This window comes from Geotrypetes seraphini, chromosome 3, assembly GCF_902459505.1.
Source record: "Geotrypetes seraphini chromosome 3, aGeoSer1.1, whole genome shotgun sequence".
Taxonomy (NCBI): domain Eukaryota; kingdom Metazoa; phylum Chordata; class Amphibia; order Gymnophiona; family Dermophiidae; genus Geotrypetes; species Geotrypetes seraphini.
The window spans coordinates 21,738,015-21,756,828 of NC_047086.1; the positions used below are offsets into that span (position 1 = coordinate 21,738,015).

The window sequence follows — 18,814 nt, forward strand, 5'->3', positions numbered from 1 at the left end:
GATCCTTGAGTCCTGAGACCATCCGGGTGGCCATTCTCTGGACCGACTCCAGTCTCGGCACATCCTTACGGTAATGTGGCCTCCAGAATTGCACACAGTATTCCAGGTGGGGCCTCACCATGGATCTATACAATGGCATAATGACTTCAGGCTTACGGCTGACGAAACTCCTGCGTATGCAACCTATGAATTGCCTTGCCTTGGATGAAGTAGATCTATGGTAATGCAGATTTTTTAAATTTTTATTTTTACTGCTACCATACAACTCTAACAATCAAAGTATCTTTTCAGCATTTTTAACATTTTTCTGTTACCAGTGAAGAAGAGAGGAAAAATACTTTATTTTGGTTTAGCTAAAAAATCAACTTATAAATAACAAAGCATAGACTAGTGGTCACACACCTAAGAACTAACATATTTTTGCACTGTTCCCTTTGCAAATGCTTTGGAAGCAAAACTTAGCTGTTTAACCAATATGGTACATAGGTCTGGGATGTCTTGTGATTCAATAGCATGTGATGATTTAAGTAATTGTTGCTAAGGAAAATTACTAATGTATGATTAATCAGAAACCATGTGACTTGAACAGAACCAATAGAACATTGCTGAAGTATGCAATTTGTAACTGGATCCTAGTGAAACAATTGTAATCTACTTGGAAGATGTACCAGCTACGTATGTTTATTAATTGAAGATATAATCCCATTAAAATGGTCACTCACTTGTATTTGGGTGAGACTTTTTGGATGTCCTACCAGTTAATAGGATGCCAAAAACATTCCCAAGGCCTTGAGTGTTTAAATACACTTGTGTCTGGTAGTTTTTTTTTCCTTGGCCTCCTCTAGAGATAAGAAAGCCACTAAGACCGAACTCTTATGGATTAGAAAGAAAAACACTAAATACACCCGCCCAACACTATCATGGGAATCCACCTCCCTAAAAGCAGCAGACCAGGTAAGTAGCCTTGGAGTAACATTGGATGACCACCTGTCCCTATCCACCCGCATCTCCCAGGTGGTCTCCACTTCTTTCCTCTACCTCCGCCAACTAATAAGGATCAAACCCTATATCTCCAAACTGGACCTAACTCAACTCCTCTATGCATATGTTCTCCAGGATGGATTACTGCAACTTCATCTTTAATGGAGTAGCCAAAAAGGAACTAGAACCCCTACAGCGACTCCAAAATGCGGCGATCCGCCTCCTGTACAACCTCAATTATCACAACCCCATCTCCCCAGCCTACTGGCTACCAAGCAACAAATACTGCACATTCAAGGCTCTTGTAATAGCGCATAAAAGATTCCACATCACCACCCCAGCCTACATTAGTTCCAAACTACACCTGTATGCCCCTACCCGCCTGCTCTAGAGCAGAGAGACGACTGTGCATCCCCCCAGGAAGGTCTCTCCTGATGGAAACTGCTCGCAAACACTCCTACAGCCACTTCATCCGACAGCTCTGGAACCAACTCCCCCCACAAATCAGATCACAGAACTCAATGACCTAAAGAGCTGTGAAGACCTTTCTCTTCAACTAAAGGTCCAGCTGCAAACAATCCCCTCAACTCTCCCACCAACCACTAGTTGGTGACCCTCTGGTCCAATCTACCATATTTTTTTGCTCCATATGACTCACTTTTTTCCACCCAAAAGTGGGTGGAAATCTCAGTGTGTCTTATGAAGCGAAGGTAAAAAAAATTAAATCCCCTGCATAGCTGCAACATCCCAAACCAATGCACACCGGCTGCATCGCCTTCTTAAACACTGCCCCCCGTACAATTAGAAAAACTACACAACCCCGCACCGCACCAACTTTCAGCGCCGCTCGCCAATACTCCTCATACAATTACAAAACACACTGCACCACAGCTGCACTACCTATCAGCACCGCTTGCCGCACCCCCCCATAGAATTACAAAACAAAACCCCTGTCACCGCTGTCGTTGCCACCACTGCCATACCTTTTACCAAGCCTGGTGGTCCAACATATATCCCTCCCTTGACGGCTCTGTATTACTTCCCGGCATCAGGTGCATGAATCAGGAACGTGGCAGTCAGGGCCAAGCTTTACATGCTCCCGCTTGGGTCCGCGACGCTTTCTGAATGGCTGGCTGCAGTTCTCGAGGGAGGGAGGTAAGAATTAAAAAAGGTACGGGGTTTAAAAAAAAAAGGTACAGGAGGGGTATGATTAAAGGTACATGTGGGATCCTTAGGAAGAGGAGGAGATATTGGATGCAGCAGATGGTCAGACTGGATGGGCCATTTGGCTTTTATCTGCCATCTACTACTATATAATTTCTATAGCGCTGAAAAGCATAAGCAGCGCTGTACTTTTAACATGCAATAATAATAATAACTTTATTTCTCAATAGACAGTCCCTGCTCAGAAGAGCTTACAATCTAGTTGGACATCTCAGGGTTGGGTAGTTTCTAGCAGAAGGAAATTATACAATGGGTATAGATATCTGCTGGTAAGTGGGAATCGTGTGTCTATGTTTGATGTAAGCAGTTTCCAATGGAAATTTTTGTCTTTTGGCTCTGAAAAAAAAAATCATATTACCATCTTAATTTTTCAAGAGAAATTAAGTTAAATTCCAACTGTCAACACATTTTTTATTACTTGCTGAAAAAGTGCATAGGACACGAGGATGATGGGATGGCTAAAATTATCTAGATTTTCATAAAATGTAATGAGAAATAAGTGATAAGGTATTATGTTAGTCTTTAAAAAAACATAGAAATGAAACAAAGGGCCCTTTTTACAAAGCCGTGGTAGTGATTCCTGGCAAGCCCATTAATTTCTTTTGGGCTGTGTCACATTTGTGAAGCCGGGACCCAAAGAAAATAAATGAAAACTCTAAATACATTTCTGATATGAAGAAGGGTTACCTTTGAAAAGTCATCACCAAGGGCTCCTTTTACAAAGCTGCAGTAGCAATTCCCATGCGGCAAAAGCGATGAAGTCCATTCAGGGCAGGATAAGTAGAGCTCTGGCAACCCTGTGAGCTATCTTGCAAGTAAGACCTGGCAAGCTTTTGAGCACGAGGGCCCCAATTCTTATGGTCTTATTTGCAATGTGCAATGCTACCGCAGCTTAAAAGAGCTCAAAATGTATTAGTCCAATAAAAGTATCACCTTATTGAGGTTTTTTTGTTTTTGTTTATTACCAATGACAAATAAGATATGTTGAAATGTTAACTAAAAAAAAAAGTGAATAAAATGTTTAAGTGCGTTATGTACCCCTCTCCTATATAAAAGTAAATAATAAGCTAAGCCTGAAAGTGTGTCACTTGGGTGCTCCACAGGGTCTACTACTACTATTTCTTATTTATATAGCGCTAAAAGGTATACATAGCGTTGTACATTTTGACATTTAATAGATGGTCCCTGCTCAGAAGAGCTTACAATCTACTACTATTATTTCTACCAGAAGTACGTAGCACAAGGTGTAGAAGTAGAAACGATGCTGGGAAGCAATGATCACAACATAATCTGCTTCGACCTGGACACAGGGGAGAAACATCGGTCCAGAACGATGGCCACAGCGCTAAACTTCCGAAAAGGGAATTACGAAGGGATGAGACTCATGGTGGGGAAGAAGATTGAGAAGAGGATAAGCACTTGTGAAAACGCTAGAGCAAGCTTGAACCCTTTTTAAGGACACAGTCACCGAGGTGCAAAATACCTTGTATCAAAAAAGGATCTAAGAGGCAGTGGCGTACTAAGGGAGGGGCGGGGGGGAGGTCCGCCCCGGGTGCGAGCCCTGAGGGGGTGCTCCGGCGTCCGTTCCCCCCCCCCCCGACGTCTGGTTCTTCCCCTCTGGCCTCCCCGCACCATTTAGAGTAGAAGTAGCCTGCAGCAAGATCGCGATGTCAGCGATCTTACACTGCTTCGTGCTGTCCTTCGCCGTGGTCCCGCCCCCTCCACTGATGTCAGAGGAGGGGGGCGGGTCCGCGGCGGAGGACAGCACAAGCAGCTCAAGATCACTGACATCGCGATCTTGCTGCAGGCTGCTTCTACTCTAAATGGTGCGGGGAGGCCAGAGGGGAAGAACCGGACGTCTGGGTGGGGGGTGGGGGGGGCGAGCGGTCCTTCGGGGTGGGGCGGGCAGGCAGGCCTTCAGGGGGAGATGTAGGCCTTAAAGGGGGGGGACAAGCCTTCATGGGGGGAGACAGGCTTTCGGGGGGGGACAGGCAGGCAGGCCTTCAAGGAGGTGACAGGCAGGCAGGCCTTAAAGGGGGGGACAGGCCTTCAAGGGGGGGGGACAGGCCTGGGGGGGTGCAGGCCTTCAAGGGGGGGACATTCAAGGGGAGATGCAGGCCTTAAAGGGGGGGGACATGCCTTCATGGGGGGAGACAGGCTTTCGGGAGGGGGGACAGGCAGGCAGGCCTTCAAGGGGAGGCAGGCAGGCCTTTAAGGGGGGGGGGACAGGCTTACAAGGGGGTGGGACAGGCCTTCAAGGGGGGTGCAGGCCTTCGGGGGGGTGCAGGCCTTCATGGGGGGAGACAGGCTTTCGGGGGAGGGACAGGCAGGCAGGCCTTTAAGGGGGGGACAGGCCTACAAGTGGGTGGGACAGGCCTTCAAGGGGGGGACAGGCCTTCAAGGGGGTGTAGGCCTTCGGGGAGGTGCAGGCCTTCGGGGGGGTGCAGGCCTTCAAGGGGAGGGACAGGCCTTTGGGGGGGACCCTGGTGTAGAAGTACACAGAGGGAAGGGGGTGTTCAAAGAGACGTGCATATGCCAGACTTTGGGGGGGGGGAAGAAATAATGGGTTTGAAAATAGAGGAGAGGGAGAGAGATGATAGACCATGGGATTTAGGGAGGGAAGGAACAGAAAGGGAGAGAAATTGGACACAAGGGATGGTTTGGAGGAGGGATAGAGATACTGGATAGGAGGGTAAGGTTAATCTGCCGGCTGGGTTGGAGGGCAGAGGAGTAGGGTTAAGGATTGAAGGCTATATCAAAAAGGTGGGTTTTCAGTCTGCTTTTAAACAAGGGAAGGGGCTTGACGGACAAACTCAGGTAAATTATTCCAGGCATAGGGAGCAGCTAGATGAAAGGAATGAAGTCTGGACTTGGAAGTGGAGAAGGTTAAAGCTAAGAGCAACTTATCTGAGGAATGGAGTTCTCTAGGAGGTGTATAAGGAGAGTGGTGAGATTTTGAGGGGGCAGCAGAATGAACACACTTGTAGGTCAGCATTAGGATCTTGAACCTACAAGAGGGATGTACCAAAGTAGTCCCCATCATGGGTGGGATCCCCGAAGGGCCAACATTGCACTATGAACTGAAAGGCCACATAGCTTAGACACCATTCTCTGGGACGACTGAGGAAGTCCGCTTGAACATTCTCCACTCCGGCTATGTGGGAGGCCGAGATGTCCTGAAAATGTGACTCTGCTCACAGCATGAGCAGAGCCGCCTCCTGCGCCACCTGAGTGCTCTTAGTGACCCCAGATGATTGACATAGGCCATGGCATTGTCTGACAGAACCTGGACTGATTTGCCCATCAAGAAGGAGTGGAAGGCTAACAACGCCAGACGGATGGCTCTGGTTCCCAGAACATTAATCAACCAGAACCCCTCTTCCATGGACCAGGTGCCCTGAGCTGAGTGACCTAGAACTGAGCTCCCCAACCGAGAAGACTGGCATCCATCAGAAGCACCGTCCACTGTGGCTGATCCAGTCTCGTCCCTTGAACAAGATGGGAGGTCTGGAGCCACCAACGAAGACTGGAGCGAGTCAAGCTCCTCAGAGGAACAGGGTGATCTAGACTAAGGGTCTGGGGTGACCACTCTGAAGCAGGGCATACTAAAGAGGACACATGGGGGCCCAAGCCCACCTCACCATGTTGAGGAAATCCGCCATTGACCCCAAGACTTGGAGGAAATCCTGCGCCCAAGCCATAAGCAGGTGAATTTGAGAGTCTAATTTCCTTATCCAGGCCTCTGGGAGGAAGACCTTCCACAAGGAGGTGTTGAACACCACCCCTAGATACTCCAGACACTGCAAGGGGGCCAACCAGCTCTTGCCAAGGTTGACAACCCATCCCAGCGACTGTAGGAACTCCACCACCTGAGCCGTGACCCGGGTGCTCTGGAAGGATTTTGCGCGAATCAACCAGAACGACCTCTGCAAGGCCGTCACAATGACCACCATAACCTTGGTGAATGTCCGGGGAGCTGTGGTCAGACCAAAGGGAGCGCACAGAACTGAAAGTGCTGGTCCAAGATCACAAAACAAAGGAAGCGCTGATGGGAGGTCAGGACTGGAATGTGCAAGTATACCTCTATCAGTCGAGAGAGATTAGATACTCCCCCGGCTGAATCGCCAGAATCACCGATCACAGTGTCTCCATGCGAAAAGACGGAACTCTGTTGACCCCCTTCAAATCTAAGATGGGCCGAAAAGTCCCCTCTTTCTTGGTCACCACAAATTAATCGAGTACCTGCCGGTGCCCAACTCCTGAGGGGGCACTGGAACCACATCTCTGAGATCTAGCAATCTTTTAAGGATCTGGTGAAAAACCTGCTTCTTCCACGCTGGCAGCGAGTGGGCAAACTGCAGAGCAGAACCATCCCGAATCACCTCCAGCCGAGCACCCACCAGAACTAGAGGGGGTGCAGGCACAGAATCATTGGGCAGGACAGACAGCAGGGGAACCGACAGAGGGATTCTCAGTCTCCTGACGGGCCCGACGGGACTGCATTTGCTGAACAAAATGACCACTGGCAAAATCAGAGGTTAGATAGGGACCAGTCCCAAGCTCAGGGCGATACCTGCGGAAATCTCACAGACTCCCCTGAGCAGTGCCACCTCAAACAGACTGGCAAGCACTGTCTTCAGGCAGGCAAGACACTTTAGAGTCCGTCAGAGTTTGAACTAACTAGTCCAAAACCTCTGGAAAACAAGGACCCCCCCACAAAGAAAATTTAGAGAGTTTAGTAATGGACACTGCATCTGTCGATCAAGCCCGAAGCCAGAAGGTCCAACGCGCAGCTATGGATTTGGCAGACGTCCACAAGAAGTCATAGAGAGCGTCTGAGAGGAAAGAGGAAGCTATCTGAATCTTCACCATCTCCTGACTATCAGACACTGTCAAGGACCCGCTCGTCCTACCAAAACAAGGTCTGAACCACCAGTCCCGCAAAAATAGCTGCCTGGACCCCTCAAGGCAAACACATCAAAATTCTGTTTAAGAATGGTCTCCAACTTACGCTCCTTAGAGTCTGTTAAGACAGAACTGCCCTCGACAGGCACAGTATGCCACTTAGCAATAGCTGAGACCACCGCGTCCATCACTGGCGACTTTAAGGTAGTCCTATCCCCCACCAGGACGGGAAACAAACAAGCCAAGGAGTGCACAAACCGAAAAGACACCTCCGGCGAAGTCCACTGTGCCAGAATAATATCCAGAAAAAAACAGATGTATTGGACAAGAGAGGGAAGCAGAGGAAATCCTCCAAAGAAGAGGGTCCTCCACATTCGGGGTCACAGGCGGTGGCTCCTCAAAGAGCAACACCGAGGAGTCTGCTGAATCAAATCTGAGAGCTTATCCCTCTGAAAAAAGGTGCACCTCAAACGCCTCCTCGCTGGTAACCGGAAAAAAAACAAGTACCCGGTACTAGTGGCCGTCCCCTCGAGAGGATCCTGTAGGTGTCCCCAAGGGTCCAGGTCCTCATGCATTAGTTAAAACTCCTCAGAAAACAAGTCCTCGTCTGAGGCCATACGCAGGCGCCTGGATGAGGGAGGAGGAGGGGGGGGATGTGAAAAGAATTAAGGCAAAACATCAGGGGGTGCGGAGGGAACAAACCCCCAAGACCCCCTGGACGTAAGTAAGACCCCTAGCTACCAGAAAATATGCTTTACACAAAGCAAAAAGAAAATGAGGAAGAAAAAAACCCCCGGTGGCCCCATGGGACTCCCTGCCCCAGCAGGGGACCCTGCTGTAACTTGTCAATGTTATGTCAAAACAGGGAGAAGGCACCTGAGGCTAAATGCAAGATGGAGGGGCTATCTGAGGAAAAACGTGCCAAAAATAGCCCCTCCAGGGCCTGTAGCGGCTGAGAAGACTGAACTGTCTCAGCCGCTAAAGCAGGCCAAAGCCGGCATCAGCTGAGAGAAAAAACAGCTGATAAGAAATCCCTAGCTGCACCAGCAGCAGCTGAGGAAATCCCTCCGTGGGCGGCAGGGGAAGACTGGGCTTCCCTACAAACCGCTGCTGGCTCGCAAGGCACTAGTGGCGGTGAGCCCTGGACACCTGCAGCCGCTGCTGACAAGACTCCTCCACCAAGTGACTCACGTCTGGACCAAATTGTGCACCTCTTCCCCTGAGAAGTGCTCAATTGCTCCATATACGACCTAGCTGAAAGAAAAGTGCTGGTTAGTCGAAAAATACAGTAATTTACAGCATATTTAAAGGGAAAGAAACCCTTCAGACTGGCACTGCCTCAGGATTTTTTTTTTTTTTTTACAAAAGACTCCACTGGCTCTCTAAACAACATGTCTTACAACCAGGGGGTAAGGCTTACTGTTGAGGCACCTCTAGAAAAATGTTGGGGAGGTGGAGGAAAGGGGGGGAGGGACCCCGCTCAAGACCCACTGGGTTTGACACCCCCGAGCTCGGACGGACTCCCAAACAGGGTCCACCCAAGCTCAATCTGGCAACAAAAAGGGACAAAAATTCCTAAACAAATTCCAACAGCCCTACCAAGGGAGATTGGTACAGCTCACTACACCTGCTGGAGATTGAGAGAAGACTGAGGTAATTAGGGAGGGGTCACATGATATGAACAGTTCCAAAGTTTTGTCTCAGTCTCCACCTGCTGGTCATGATGAGATATAGACCCGCTTGTAAGATTAATCCTATGCTGGTCCGGAGAGTTGCTAAGCATAGCCTCTTTATTTCCAAACTTAAAGCATTTATCCTTTAACAAAGCATCTTTATATAGGAAAGGTTTTAGGGAACTCTTGACTTTGTCTAGAGATGGAACGCTTCTGAGAAAAGAGGGCATAGAGTTCCATAACTGATTATTTTGTTGCGTCTTGTATTAATTCTTTTTAGGGAAGGCACTGTGAGTAGTTCTTAAGGGGATATGTGGAGTTAGCAATTTATCAAGCAATGCTGGGAGGTTGGCCTGGCGAATTTTGAAACAGAGAAGTAGAATTTTATAGGTTATGCGATGTTGTCTAGGGCAGTGTTTTTCAACCTTTTTACACCTATGGACCGGCAGAAATAAAAGAATTATTCTGTGGACGGGCATCGGTCCGTGGACCGGCGGTTGAAGAACACGGGGCTAAGTCGTGGGCCATACCCCGCCCATCTCTACCCAATCTCCACCCCAGACCCTGCCCCCAGAATAGTACTAATTGCACCATGCACGTCCCGTGCCTCATCTGCAAGCCTTCCCTCTGACGTTGCAACGTCAGAGAGAAGGCTTCCAGTTCAGGCGCAGGATGCCCTTAGGAGCCACTTGGCTTTGTGCACTGAATCAGTTAGGAAGAGGGAGCTGGCTCGAAGATAACGCCGCATCGATCGCACCGTGGACTGTTTTGGGCCTGATGCACGTGCTGGTCCTGTGGACCGGCAGGAAATTTCTGTGGACTGGTGGTTGAAGAACACTGGTCTAGGGAGCCAAAGAGGAGCAGCTCAGTCTTGGACACGTTTAGTTTCAGATGAGCAGGACATCCAGGCAGAAATGTCAGCCACACAGGCTTGGACAGACAGACCTCCTAAAAGTTACCAGCGTTTACTGACTTCCCCTCCTGCATTAAACTATTTCACTGATCCAATGGCTCCCCTCACGGGGACACATTCTCCCTGGCCTCGCGGCACCTTCATTCTTTTCTTTGACACATCGCGCGTGCTCACGTGTTGGGCCAGTCTGGTCAGGAAGAGCTACTGACATTGGTCGATTAGCTTACGCCGTCTCTTTATTGGCTCGTGAGCTCCCGAAAAGCGCCGATTGGCCTCCAGGGCGGGTCAACGAGCGCGCGCGCGCCGATTGGTTCGCTGCTGTGTCGCGGATGGAGAGAACGTCGCGCGATTGGTTGTTTATTAGGCGGCAGAATGGCGGCTTGGACGGGTCGCTTCGGGGAAGGGCGTTTGTCGTCGCTGCTCTATGGGCGGCTGTGGCGGCGGGACGGCGGACGCGGAGCTGGCGGTGAGGGTCGAGTTTCTTGGGCTTGGGAGAAGGCCGCCTGCGTCCTGCCGCGCAGTCTCCCCCGCCATCGCATTGACTCCCCCCACCCCACCCCGACGCGCTCGAGCTTTAGTTTCACAAAAGAATTCTGAGCATTTTATTTATTTATTAGGTTTATTGTTTAAAAGCAGACTGAAAACCCACTTTTCTATATAGCCTTCAAAATCCTTAATCCTACTCCTCTGCCCTTCAAACCAACTGATTAACCGTTCCCCTCAATTGTATCCATGACATCATGTTTGTTATGTCTGTTTAGATTGTAAGCTCTTTGGAACAGGGACTGTCTTCTTTGTGACTCTGAACAGCGCTGCCTACATCTGGTGGTGCTATAGAAATAATTCATAGTAGTAGTGTGAAGAGTTTCAGTCTTTGGGAAGCAGAGCTGAGATTATGATGTCATAATGCCTCATTCCATCAATAAGAGCCAAACTCCTCAGTGATGTCACAATGGCTTCATTGTCCTGTACTCCCCTCTGCCCTCCAACACAGTAACTATTCCCCTTAACTGTATCCATGACATCATGTTTGTCATGTCTGTTTAGACTGTAAGCTCTTTGGAACAGGGACTGTCTTCTTTGTGACTCTGTATAGCGCTGCGTACGTCTGGTAGCCCTGTAGAAATAATTCATAGTAGTAGTGTGAAAAGTTTCAGTCTTTGGGAAGCAGAGCTGAGATTGTGATGTCATAATGCCTCATTCCTCCAATAAGAGCCAACTTCATTAGTGATGTCACTATGCCCTCCAACCCAGTCAGCAGATTAACCCGTTCCCCTTAACTGTATTCCATGACATCCTGTTTGTCATGTCTGTTTTAGATTGTAAGCTCGTTGGAGCAGGAACTGTCGTCTTTGTGACTGTACGTCGCTGCATATGTCTGGGAGCTATAGAAATAACTAATTGTAGTAATGTGTTTCCCTGAAAATAAGACAAGTTTTATATTGATTTGACATGCAAAACAATGCACTAGTCACTAGTGCTTATTTTCGGGGATGTCTTTTTTTGGGTGTGTGCAACGATCATCTCTCACCCATCCCCATGTGCGGCATTTTTCTATCCCTCCCTCCCATCCCCCCCCATGCAGCAGAACCCCAAAAGCAATTTGTGTTGCGTTAGCTCTAATCTAAGCATTGTCGTATGCCCCATCTTCCCTATAAAATAGCGCTTTAAACGGTTAACAAACAAATTACTGATCATCCTTAAACAAACTAAATTTCAGATATTGTAACATTTCTGAAATAAAAGTCTTGACATCTTTGTGGAAAAGATAATATGAAATAATTGAAAAGAATCCTCCCCCCAAACAAACTAGGTAAACCAAAGAAGGAGTGGAGAAGGGACTGAACACATCAACCTTAAGGAACAAATACAAATTTATAATCCAAAATAGCATAAAATCATAGCATATATGTAAAACCAAGTCTTATATAAAAAGTCCAAGTCTTGTGAATTTTTTGGACCCAACATGGTCCATATTTCGGCTTCTGTGGAGAAGCCTTCCTCAGGGGTCAGCCCAGTAGACGGCGCTCATTGACTCTTTAATTGACAAGGCTTAAACACTGGTAAAGCTGGATTAAAGAGGATATATAAACCACTAAAGAAGCCGTGGAAACTGGCACACAGCATCAAAGTGAAACAAAAAAATAGTGTCAGAAGGAAGGCCGCGAAGCAGCTTGTTCAGTGCTGCCGCCATTGCTGTTTGGAGTGGAGGTAAGTCAGCCTCGCGGTGGAAGGGTTAGCAGGGTTGTGCTGCGTGGGATGGGAAGGAGGGATGGAAAGATGTGCAAGGGGATGGGTGAGATGGGAGGAAAGATGCTGCACATTGGGAGAGGGAGAAAGCGCTGCCGCCGGCGAATTGGGGAATGTTGGGGGTTGATCCAACTAGGGCTTATTTTTGGGTTAGGGCTTATATTAGGACCTACCCCAAAAATAATGCTAGGGCTTATTTTTGGGGATAAATGGTAGTAGTAATTGCCTTTTTCATGAAGAGATTCACAAAGCGCATCTTTCTGCAATGTTCATCCTTTACCCTTGCACCTACATACAGTACACTGCATATGTTTCTACTCAATGAGTGTGGAGAGCTTTAAATAAATACTAGCCTGTGCTCAGAATCTGTTCATACATTAATAAGCCTTAATGGCAGGCAAAGTATGTTCTAAGTTCTGGACAGAGGCCATCCCCTTATATAGGGAACTGAATACAAAGGATCAAAAGTAGCAGTAAACAGTAGTGCTGCCCGATTCAGAGAATTTTTTTCAATTCATTTTTCAATTTGATTCACTTTTCCCACCCAATAGGGTGTTTTTTCCAGACGTCCTGGCAGGTTTATTTTGTAACCACTCACCCCTAGCCCACTTTGCCCTCTCCAGCCCTATGCCTGTGCTGTAGTGTAAACTGTAAACAAAATAATTTTCCTCTCTAGCTCTGGCAGGATATACCTTTCAAATTTGACATATTATAATCACAAAATAGAAAATAAAATTATTTTTTCTACCTTTTGTTGTCTGGTCATTTTATTATTCAAATCGTGTTGGTTCCAGGCTCTGGTTTCTGTTTGTCTTCCAAAACCTTCATAGTTTTTTGGCTATGTGGGATATAAATGTTTTAAATAAATAAATAATTTTGCCAGGGTCTCCTGCTCATTTGACATTTTTCTTCTTTCTCCATACACCATCCAGTTTCCATCTCTGTACCTTCCCTTCCATTGCCATATCCAACATTTCTGTTTCTTTCCCACGTCTAGCATCTCTCTGCCTTGTGCCCTGGGTCAAACCTCTCTGTTCTCCTCCATGCAGCATCCCTCCCTTCCATTATCATGTGCACCATTTATTTTTCCCTTCCCTCTCTCGTTGCCATTCATGTCTTTCTTCCCTTCATCATATTAAGGATATCTCCCTCTTGCCCCTTTCTACATCTGTTGCCTCTCCCTCTCCTCCATTCCCTCTCCACCAATTCTTCCTCTCTGCCCCCCTATGTGCAGCAGCTTTCCACCTTCCTATCCCCCTGTGCAGCACACTTCCTAAAGTAGTGGTGGCAGTGACTAGCTTGGCAGAGGCAGCACAGTGAACAGGCTTCTTGCGGCCTTCCTACCAGGGCTTCCCTCTGCTGTGTGGCAGAGGGAAGGCCCCATCGGGGCAGGCCAGGAGAAGCCTGTTCACTGCACTACTTTTGCCAAGCTAGTCACTGCTCCGCTGCTGCTACTTTAGGAAGCCTGAAGGTATGTCAGAACTCACTGAATTGTTGAATCTGACTTTTTTTGTTTTTTAGAAAGTGAATTGGTGAATCAATTTGAATCAGCATATCGGGCAGCACTATTATACAGTACCGAGTGATGCATTTGGGGAATAGAAATCCAAAGGAGCCATATGTGCTGGGAGGTGAGAGGCTGATAATCAGCACAGAGTGCATCTGGTAGCACTTTAATAGTAGTAGATATGCATGGATGGAGAAAGTGACCTTGGATCTAAGGATCTGAAGGTGAAGAAACAGTGCGACAAGGTGGTGGCTGTAACCAGAAGGATGCTAGGCTGTATAGAGAGAGGTGTAACCAGCAGAAGAAAGGAGGTGTTGATGCCCCTGTATGCCCCACTTGGAGTATGGTGTTCCATTTTAGAGACCGTTATAGTCTTAGCTTTATTTACCATACCTTTTCTAATAATTCCTAGCATCGTGTTTGCTTTTTTGGTCGCCACCACACATTGGGCAGAAGGGTTTAGCATATTTTCTACAATGACACCTAGATCTTTTTCTTGTGCACTGACTCCTAAGGTGGACTCTAGTAATTATGATTTGGATTATTCTTCCCAACCTGCATCACTTTGCATTTGTCCATGTTACTATGAAATACAAAGGATCAAAAGAATACATAAATTAATTAGTACAGGTCCATGGGTTAGTTTACTAATGACTTCATCTGTTTATTTTAATACATTCCATGTTACACTTCTTCACCCCCTTGGCCATCTGTATGGCCATTATTTATTGGGGGAGTTATAGATTGGTCACAACCCAAAATACAAATGACTTACTGTATATACTTGACTATAAACCGACCCAAATTTAAAGCGAGGTAACCTCCCTCCACAAAAAAGGAAAAAGGTTGACTTGAATATAAACCGGGAATGGGGGAGTGGAGTTTAATAGTCAAGTGCAGTGCTTTGCTCTGCACCCTGTTCCCCTCCCTTGCTGCTCTGGCAGGCTCTGCATCCAGCCCCCTCTACTCACTCTCTCCCCTTTCTAGTCTTTGCACCCAGCCCCCCTCCCAGTCAGATTCTGTACCCTATCCCCACTCCCGATGCCTTGCAGGCCTTCACTGGGCCTGGCGTGAGTCCTGATGGTACATTGGTGGCTGAGACAGGAGGGATCCTTCCTGCCTCCTATCCCAACCCGATTCTAATTATTTTTATCTCCCTCCTGCCTTCCCTGAGTACCTTATGTATCCCTGGTGGTCCAGCGGTGAATCGCGTTAGGAGCGACCTTCTTTGCTCCTGCCTGTCCTCTCATTCTCTCCCTTGCTGCAAAGGGAGTGGGGAAAGAGAGAGAGATCCAGGGTCTATCTCTCCCACTCCCTCTACTGCCACATCTAACATTTCTCCCTCTGTCATCCCCCTGATCATGTTCAGCATTTTTCATCACTGCCCACCAGCCCCATATATAACATTTATCCTTCTATCACACCTCTCCAGCACCATCTCTCCCTCCAGCACTATGTCCAACATTCCTCACCCTTGCATCCCCTTCAGTCTGTCCCTCTGTTCCCGCTCCACCACCATATCCAACATTTCTCCCTCTCATCCTCCATGCATTTCTACCTCACTCATCTCTCTCTCTCTATGCCATCCAGCTCGGCTGCTCCTTCCTGCCTTAAGCTGCACTTGTTTGCAGAGACGTGGACAGCAGTTCTTACACGTGGCTGACCTCGGAGGGAAGGCTTCCAGGTCAGCCACATGCAGCGTGCAAGAGCCACTGTCCGCGTCCCTGCAAACAAGTGCAGCTGAAGGCAGGAATGACTCTTGTAATTGAGGTCTCTGGATGACCTGGAAGTCTTCCCTCTGACGTCAGCTCTGACATCGGAGGGAAACCTTCTAGGTTGGCTTTGGCGATGCAGCTGGAGGGTGGCAAGAAGGGCATGGGATCTCCGACGGCAGTGAGTGAGAAGGAAGGGGGCAGGAGACCTGTGCAGTGCTGTGTACCCTCCACAAATAGATGGCATACCTCTACGGGTATGTGTACTGCATGTTGAGAAACACTGACCTAAGGTGGGAGGCAGAAGGGTGATAAAAATAATTAGAATTGGGCTGGGACAGAAGGCGGGAAGGATCTCTCCTGTCCCGGCCACCGCTGGACCACCAGGTCTCTTGGCAGGCTCAGCAGAGGCCTGAAAACAGGTTCTGGAGGGGACGGGTCAGTGCAAATCTATCCAATACTAGCCTTAGTTCTTTAATTTATGAAGGCTATTCAAAAAGTATCAGACCTTTATTCATAAAAAATACTCATATTCAGAAACAACAATCTTATACTAATCTCCTTCAAAGAAGTCCCCTTGGGCTGCCACACACTTCTTCCAACAGTTTTGCCACTGTCGGAAGCAGCGCTGGAATGCCTCTTTTGAGATTGTTTGCAACTGGTCCGTCACATTCTGCATGATGTCTTCTCTTAACTGAAATCTGGATCCTTTCAGGGGCGTTTTCATCTTGGGGAAAAGCCAAAAGTCACACAGAGCCATCTGAAGTCTGTATTTACTCTTGCTCTGGAGCTATAGCAGCTGATAAACTGGTCAAAATCTGTTGCAACAAACTGTGACAAATTTTTGGGCACACGTTGAGCAAAATTTTCAAGTGGGCTTTTGTATCCATGATGCTCATACTAATACTCATTGCAACTAGCACAAAAAAGTATGCTGGACTACCAAAAAATTAGCTCATGACCCAATTATTTTCAATTCTACAAGAAGCTAAAAATGACATTTTATTCATCACTGTGCACACTGCTGCCAACATCCAATCAGACAAGTCGGTCTTGCTCAGTGATTATTGCAGGTAAGAATCTAAAATCTTAGGAAAATTCTCTTAGTACACTGACTATTCTATGAACAAAATCTGAAACAATGGTGGGGAAAGTTAGACCACTTGGAATAGAATGACCCCTCATTTTGCCTCAAAACTAGCAGGGATGGAGTTCTTGGGCTCCTTTATCTTTAATTCATGCAACATTTGTGCTGAATGGGCGCCCGAAGAACTTCCTTGCGCCACGTGCTGTGCAGCACATGAAGGGAAGGTCAGGAACAGTTGGCTTAGTCTCCCCTGTGCTCTCTAGGGCTGAGGAACAGTTAGGAGGTCCATCAGTTGAGAATAAATCCCTTCCAGAGTCCCGGAATGGTGTTCATCCTAAGCACAGGAGTGTGAAGGCCATGGAGCCAAAGAGATGCAAGCTGAAATAATCTAAAGGAGATTCAGCGCTGGCTTGTATGGCATTTTCTCCAGAATTTGTCAAATCTGATGTGGAGAATTTATCTGGATGGGGACGGTTGGCAGCGCACCAGGAGACACATGAGAGAGTTGGGGCTCCCAGGGCGTGTTTGCCTCAGTGTCAGAGGCTGGCCAGGATCCGATGGGCCTTTCTGAGGATGAGAGGTCTATTTGTATGCCTTTGCTGTTTCAGAGCAAGCCCTCCCTATCGGGAGATGCAGGGTCACAGGCAGGTGCGAGTGGTGGCCCTGGATCAAGGGTATGACCCAATGATCCACTGTCTGTTCAGACCCTCAGTTCTGTTAGAGCTTATCGCTGACTTTTTGCGGGAGCTGGACTCCCAGCAAGTCCCCTCTGCTCCCTCCTCTATAATCAGCAGAGTAATACCCAGTTTTCTTAATTTCCCTGGCATTCTGATTAGTGTATTAGTCACGGAGCATTGGGATGCTCTTGAATGATTCCTTAAAGTAGCCATGACAATGGCTTGGCTATATCTGATGGCACAGGAGTGTTAGCAGCTGGTCACTCAGCCCAAGGTAGATTGCTTGGTAACGCACGTAACCAAACGCATGTCCCTACCAAGTGAGGGAGGATTGCAGACTGGATGTGATTCTTATAAGACAATTCGAAGCGCTGGCCTTGGGAATCAAAGCAGCTATAGCAGCTTCTTTTGTGATGTGCTTTCAGCAGTAATCAGGAGGAGATTCCTCTCAAAGATCCTTCCAGGGAGCCAGACAGATTCTCAGGTCCCAGGCAAAGCCAGGTCTTCAGTTCTCGTTCTGCTACAACCTCCAAAAAGCACAGTGATGCCAGGTCTAGAGCAGTTCCCCTGAAGATAGGGGGACAGATCTCTGAGTAGGCGGAGGTCTGTATACTGATCTCTTGGGTGCTGGAGATCATTCAGAGCAATTACAAGCTCGAATTTGCCCAGCCCTTAGAGGACTGGTTTGTGGACTCCCCAGCGGGGTGACCAGAAAAAGCAAGCAAGGTTGTGGCTACAGTTTAGAGGCTGTTGGATATTCAGGCCATAAGAGGCTATGCCACCCGAAGATTTGGGCTCGAGCACATACTCCATATATGTCATCATGCCAAAGCATGCAGGAGCCAAAGTGGGCTTGGGCAGGTCACCTGTAATCCAAGTTGCTACTAAGAACATAAGAAGTTGCCTCCGCTGGGTCAGACCAGAGGTCCATCGCGTCCAGAAGTCTGCTCCCGCGGCAGCCCATCAGGTCCATGACCTGTAAGGTGACCGGCGTCTAAGCCTTTTTAATCCCCTTATCCTTCTCTGTAAGCCCTTTCATAACTTATCTCTACCTCTATCTGTATCCCTCAACCCCCGTGTCCTTCAGGAATTTATCCAATCCTTTCTTGAAGCCCGGTAGGGTACTTTGTCCTATTACAACCTCTGGAAGCGCATTCCAGGTGTCCACCACCCTTTGAGTGAAAAAGAATTTCCTGGCATTGGTTCTAAACCTGTCCCCTTTCAATTTCTCCGAGTGCCCCCTTGTTCTTGTGGTTCCCAATAGGCTGAAAAATCTGTCCCTTTCTACCTTCTCTATACCTTTCATGATCTTGAAAGTCTCTATCATGTCTCCTCTGAGTCTCCGCTTTTCCAGGGAGAAGAGCCCCAGCCTTTCAACCTGTCTGCGTAAGAAAGGTTCTCCATTCCTTTTACCATTTTCGTCGCTCTCTGAACCCTCTCAAGCATTGCCATGTCCTTCTTGAGGTATGGTGACCAAAATTGGACACAGTACTCCAGATGCGGGCGCACCATCGCGCGATACAGCGGCATGATGACTTCCTTTGTCCTGGTCGTAATTCCCCTCTTAATAATACCCAACATTCTGTTCGCTTTCTTTGAGGCTGCTGCACATTGTGCCGTTGATTTCATTGTTGTATCTACCAGCACACCCAAGTCTTTTTCAAGGTTACTTTCCCCTAGCACTGATCCCCCCATTTTGTAACTGAACATCGGGTTCTTCTTCCCTATATGCATGACCTTGCATTTCTCTATATTGAAGTTCATTTGCCCACTCTTCCAGTTTGTTTAGGTCCCTTTGTAGGTCTTCACATTCTTCCGCCGTTCTAACCCTGCTACAGAGTTTGGTGTCATCCGTAAACTTTATAACTTCACACTTCGTCCCCGT

At 47.7% G+C, this 18,814-nt stretch overlaps 1 protein-coding gene across 3 annotated transcripts in view; it reads left to right on the plus strand.

Moving 5' to 3' along the window:
• Nucleotides 1–9,991: 9,991 nt before the first annotated feature.
• Nucleotides 9,992–18,814, plus strand: part of COQ3 (coenzyme Q3, methyltransferase) — a 49,106-nt gene continuing 40,283 nt past the window's right edge. The window contains exon 1 of one of the 3 annotated variants that reach the window (XM_033939622.1): nucleotides 9,992–10,162. In XM_033939622.1, coding sequence (XP_033795513.1) covers nucleotides 10,026–10,162 — 137 coding nt within the window. In that variant the 5' untranslated portion in view covers nucleotides 9,992–10,025. Of the gene's footprint in view, nucleotides 10,163–10,935; nucleotides 11,908–18,814 lie in introns of those variants that run through there. The other 2 variants (XM_033939621.1, XM_033939623.1) reach the window with 2 other exon arrangements.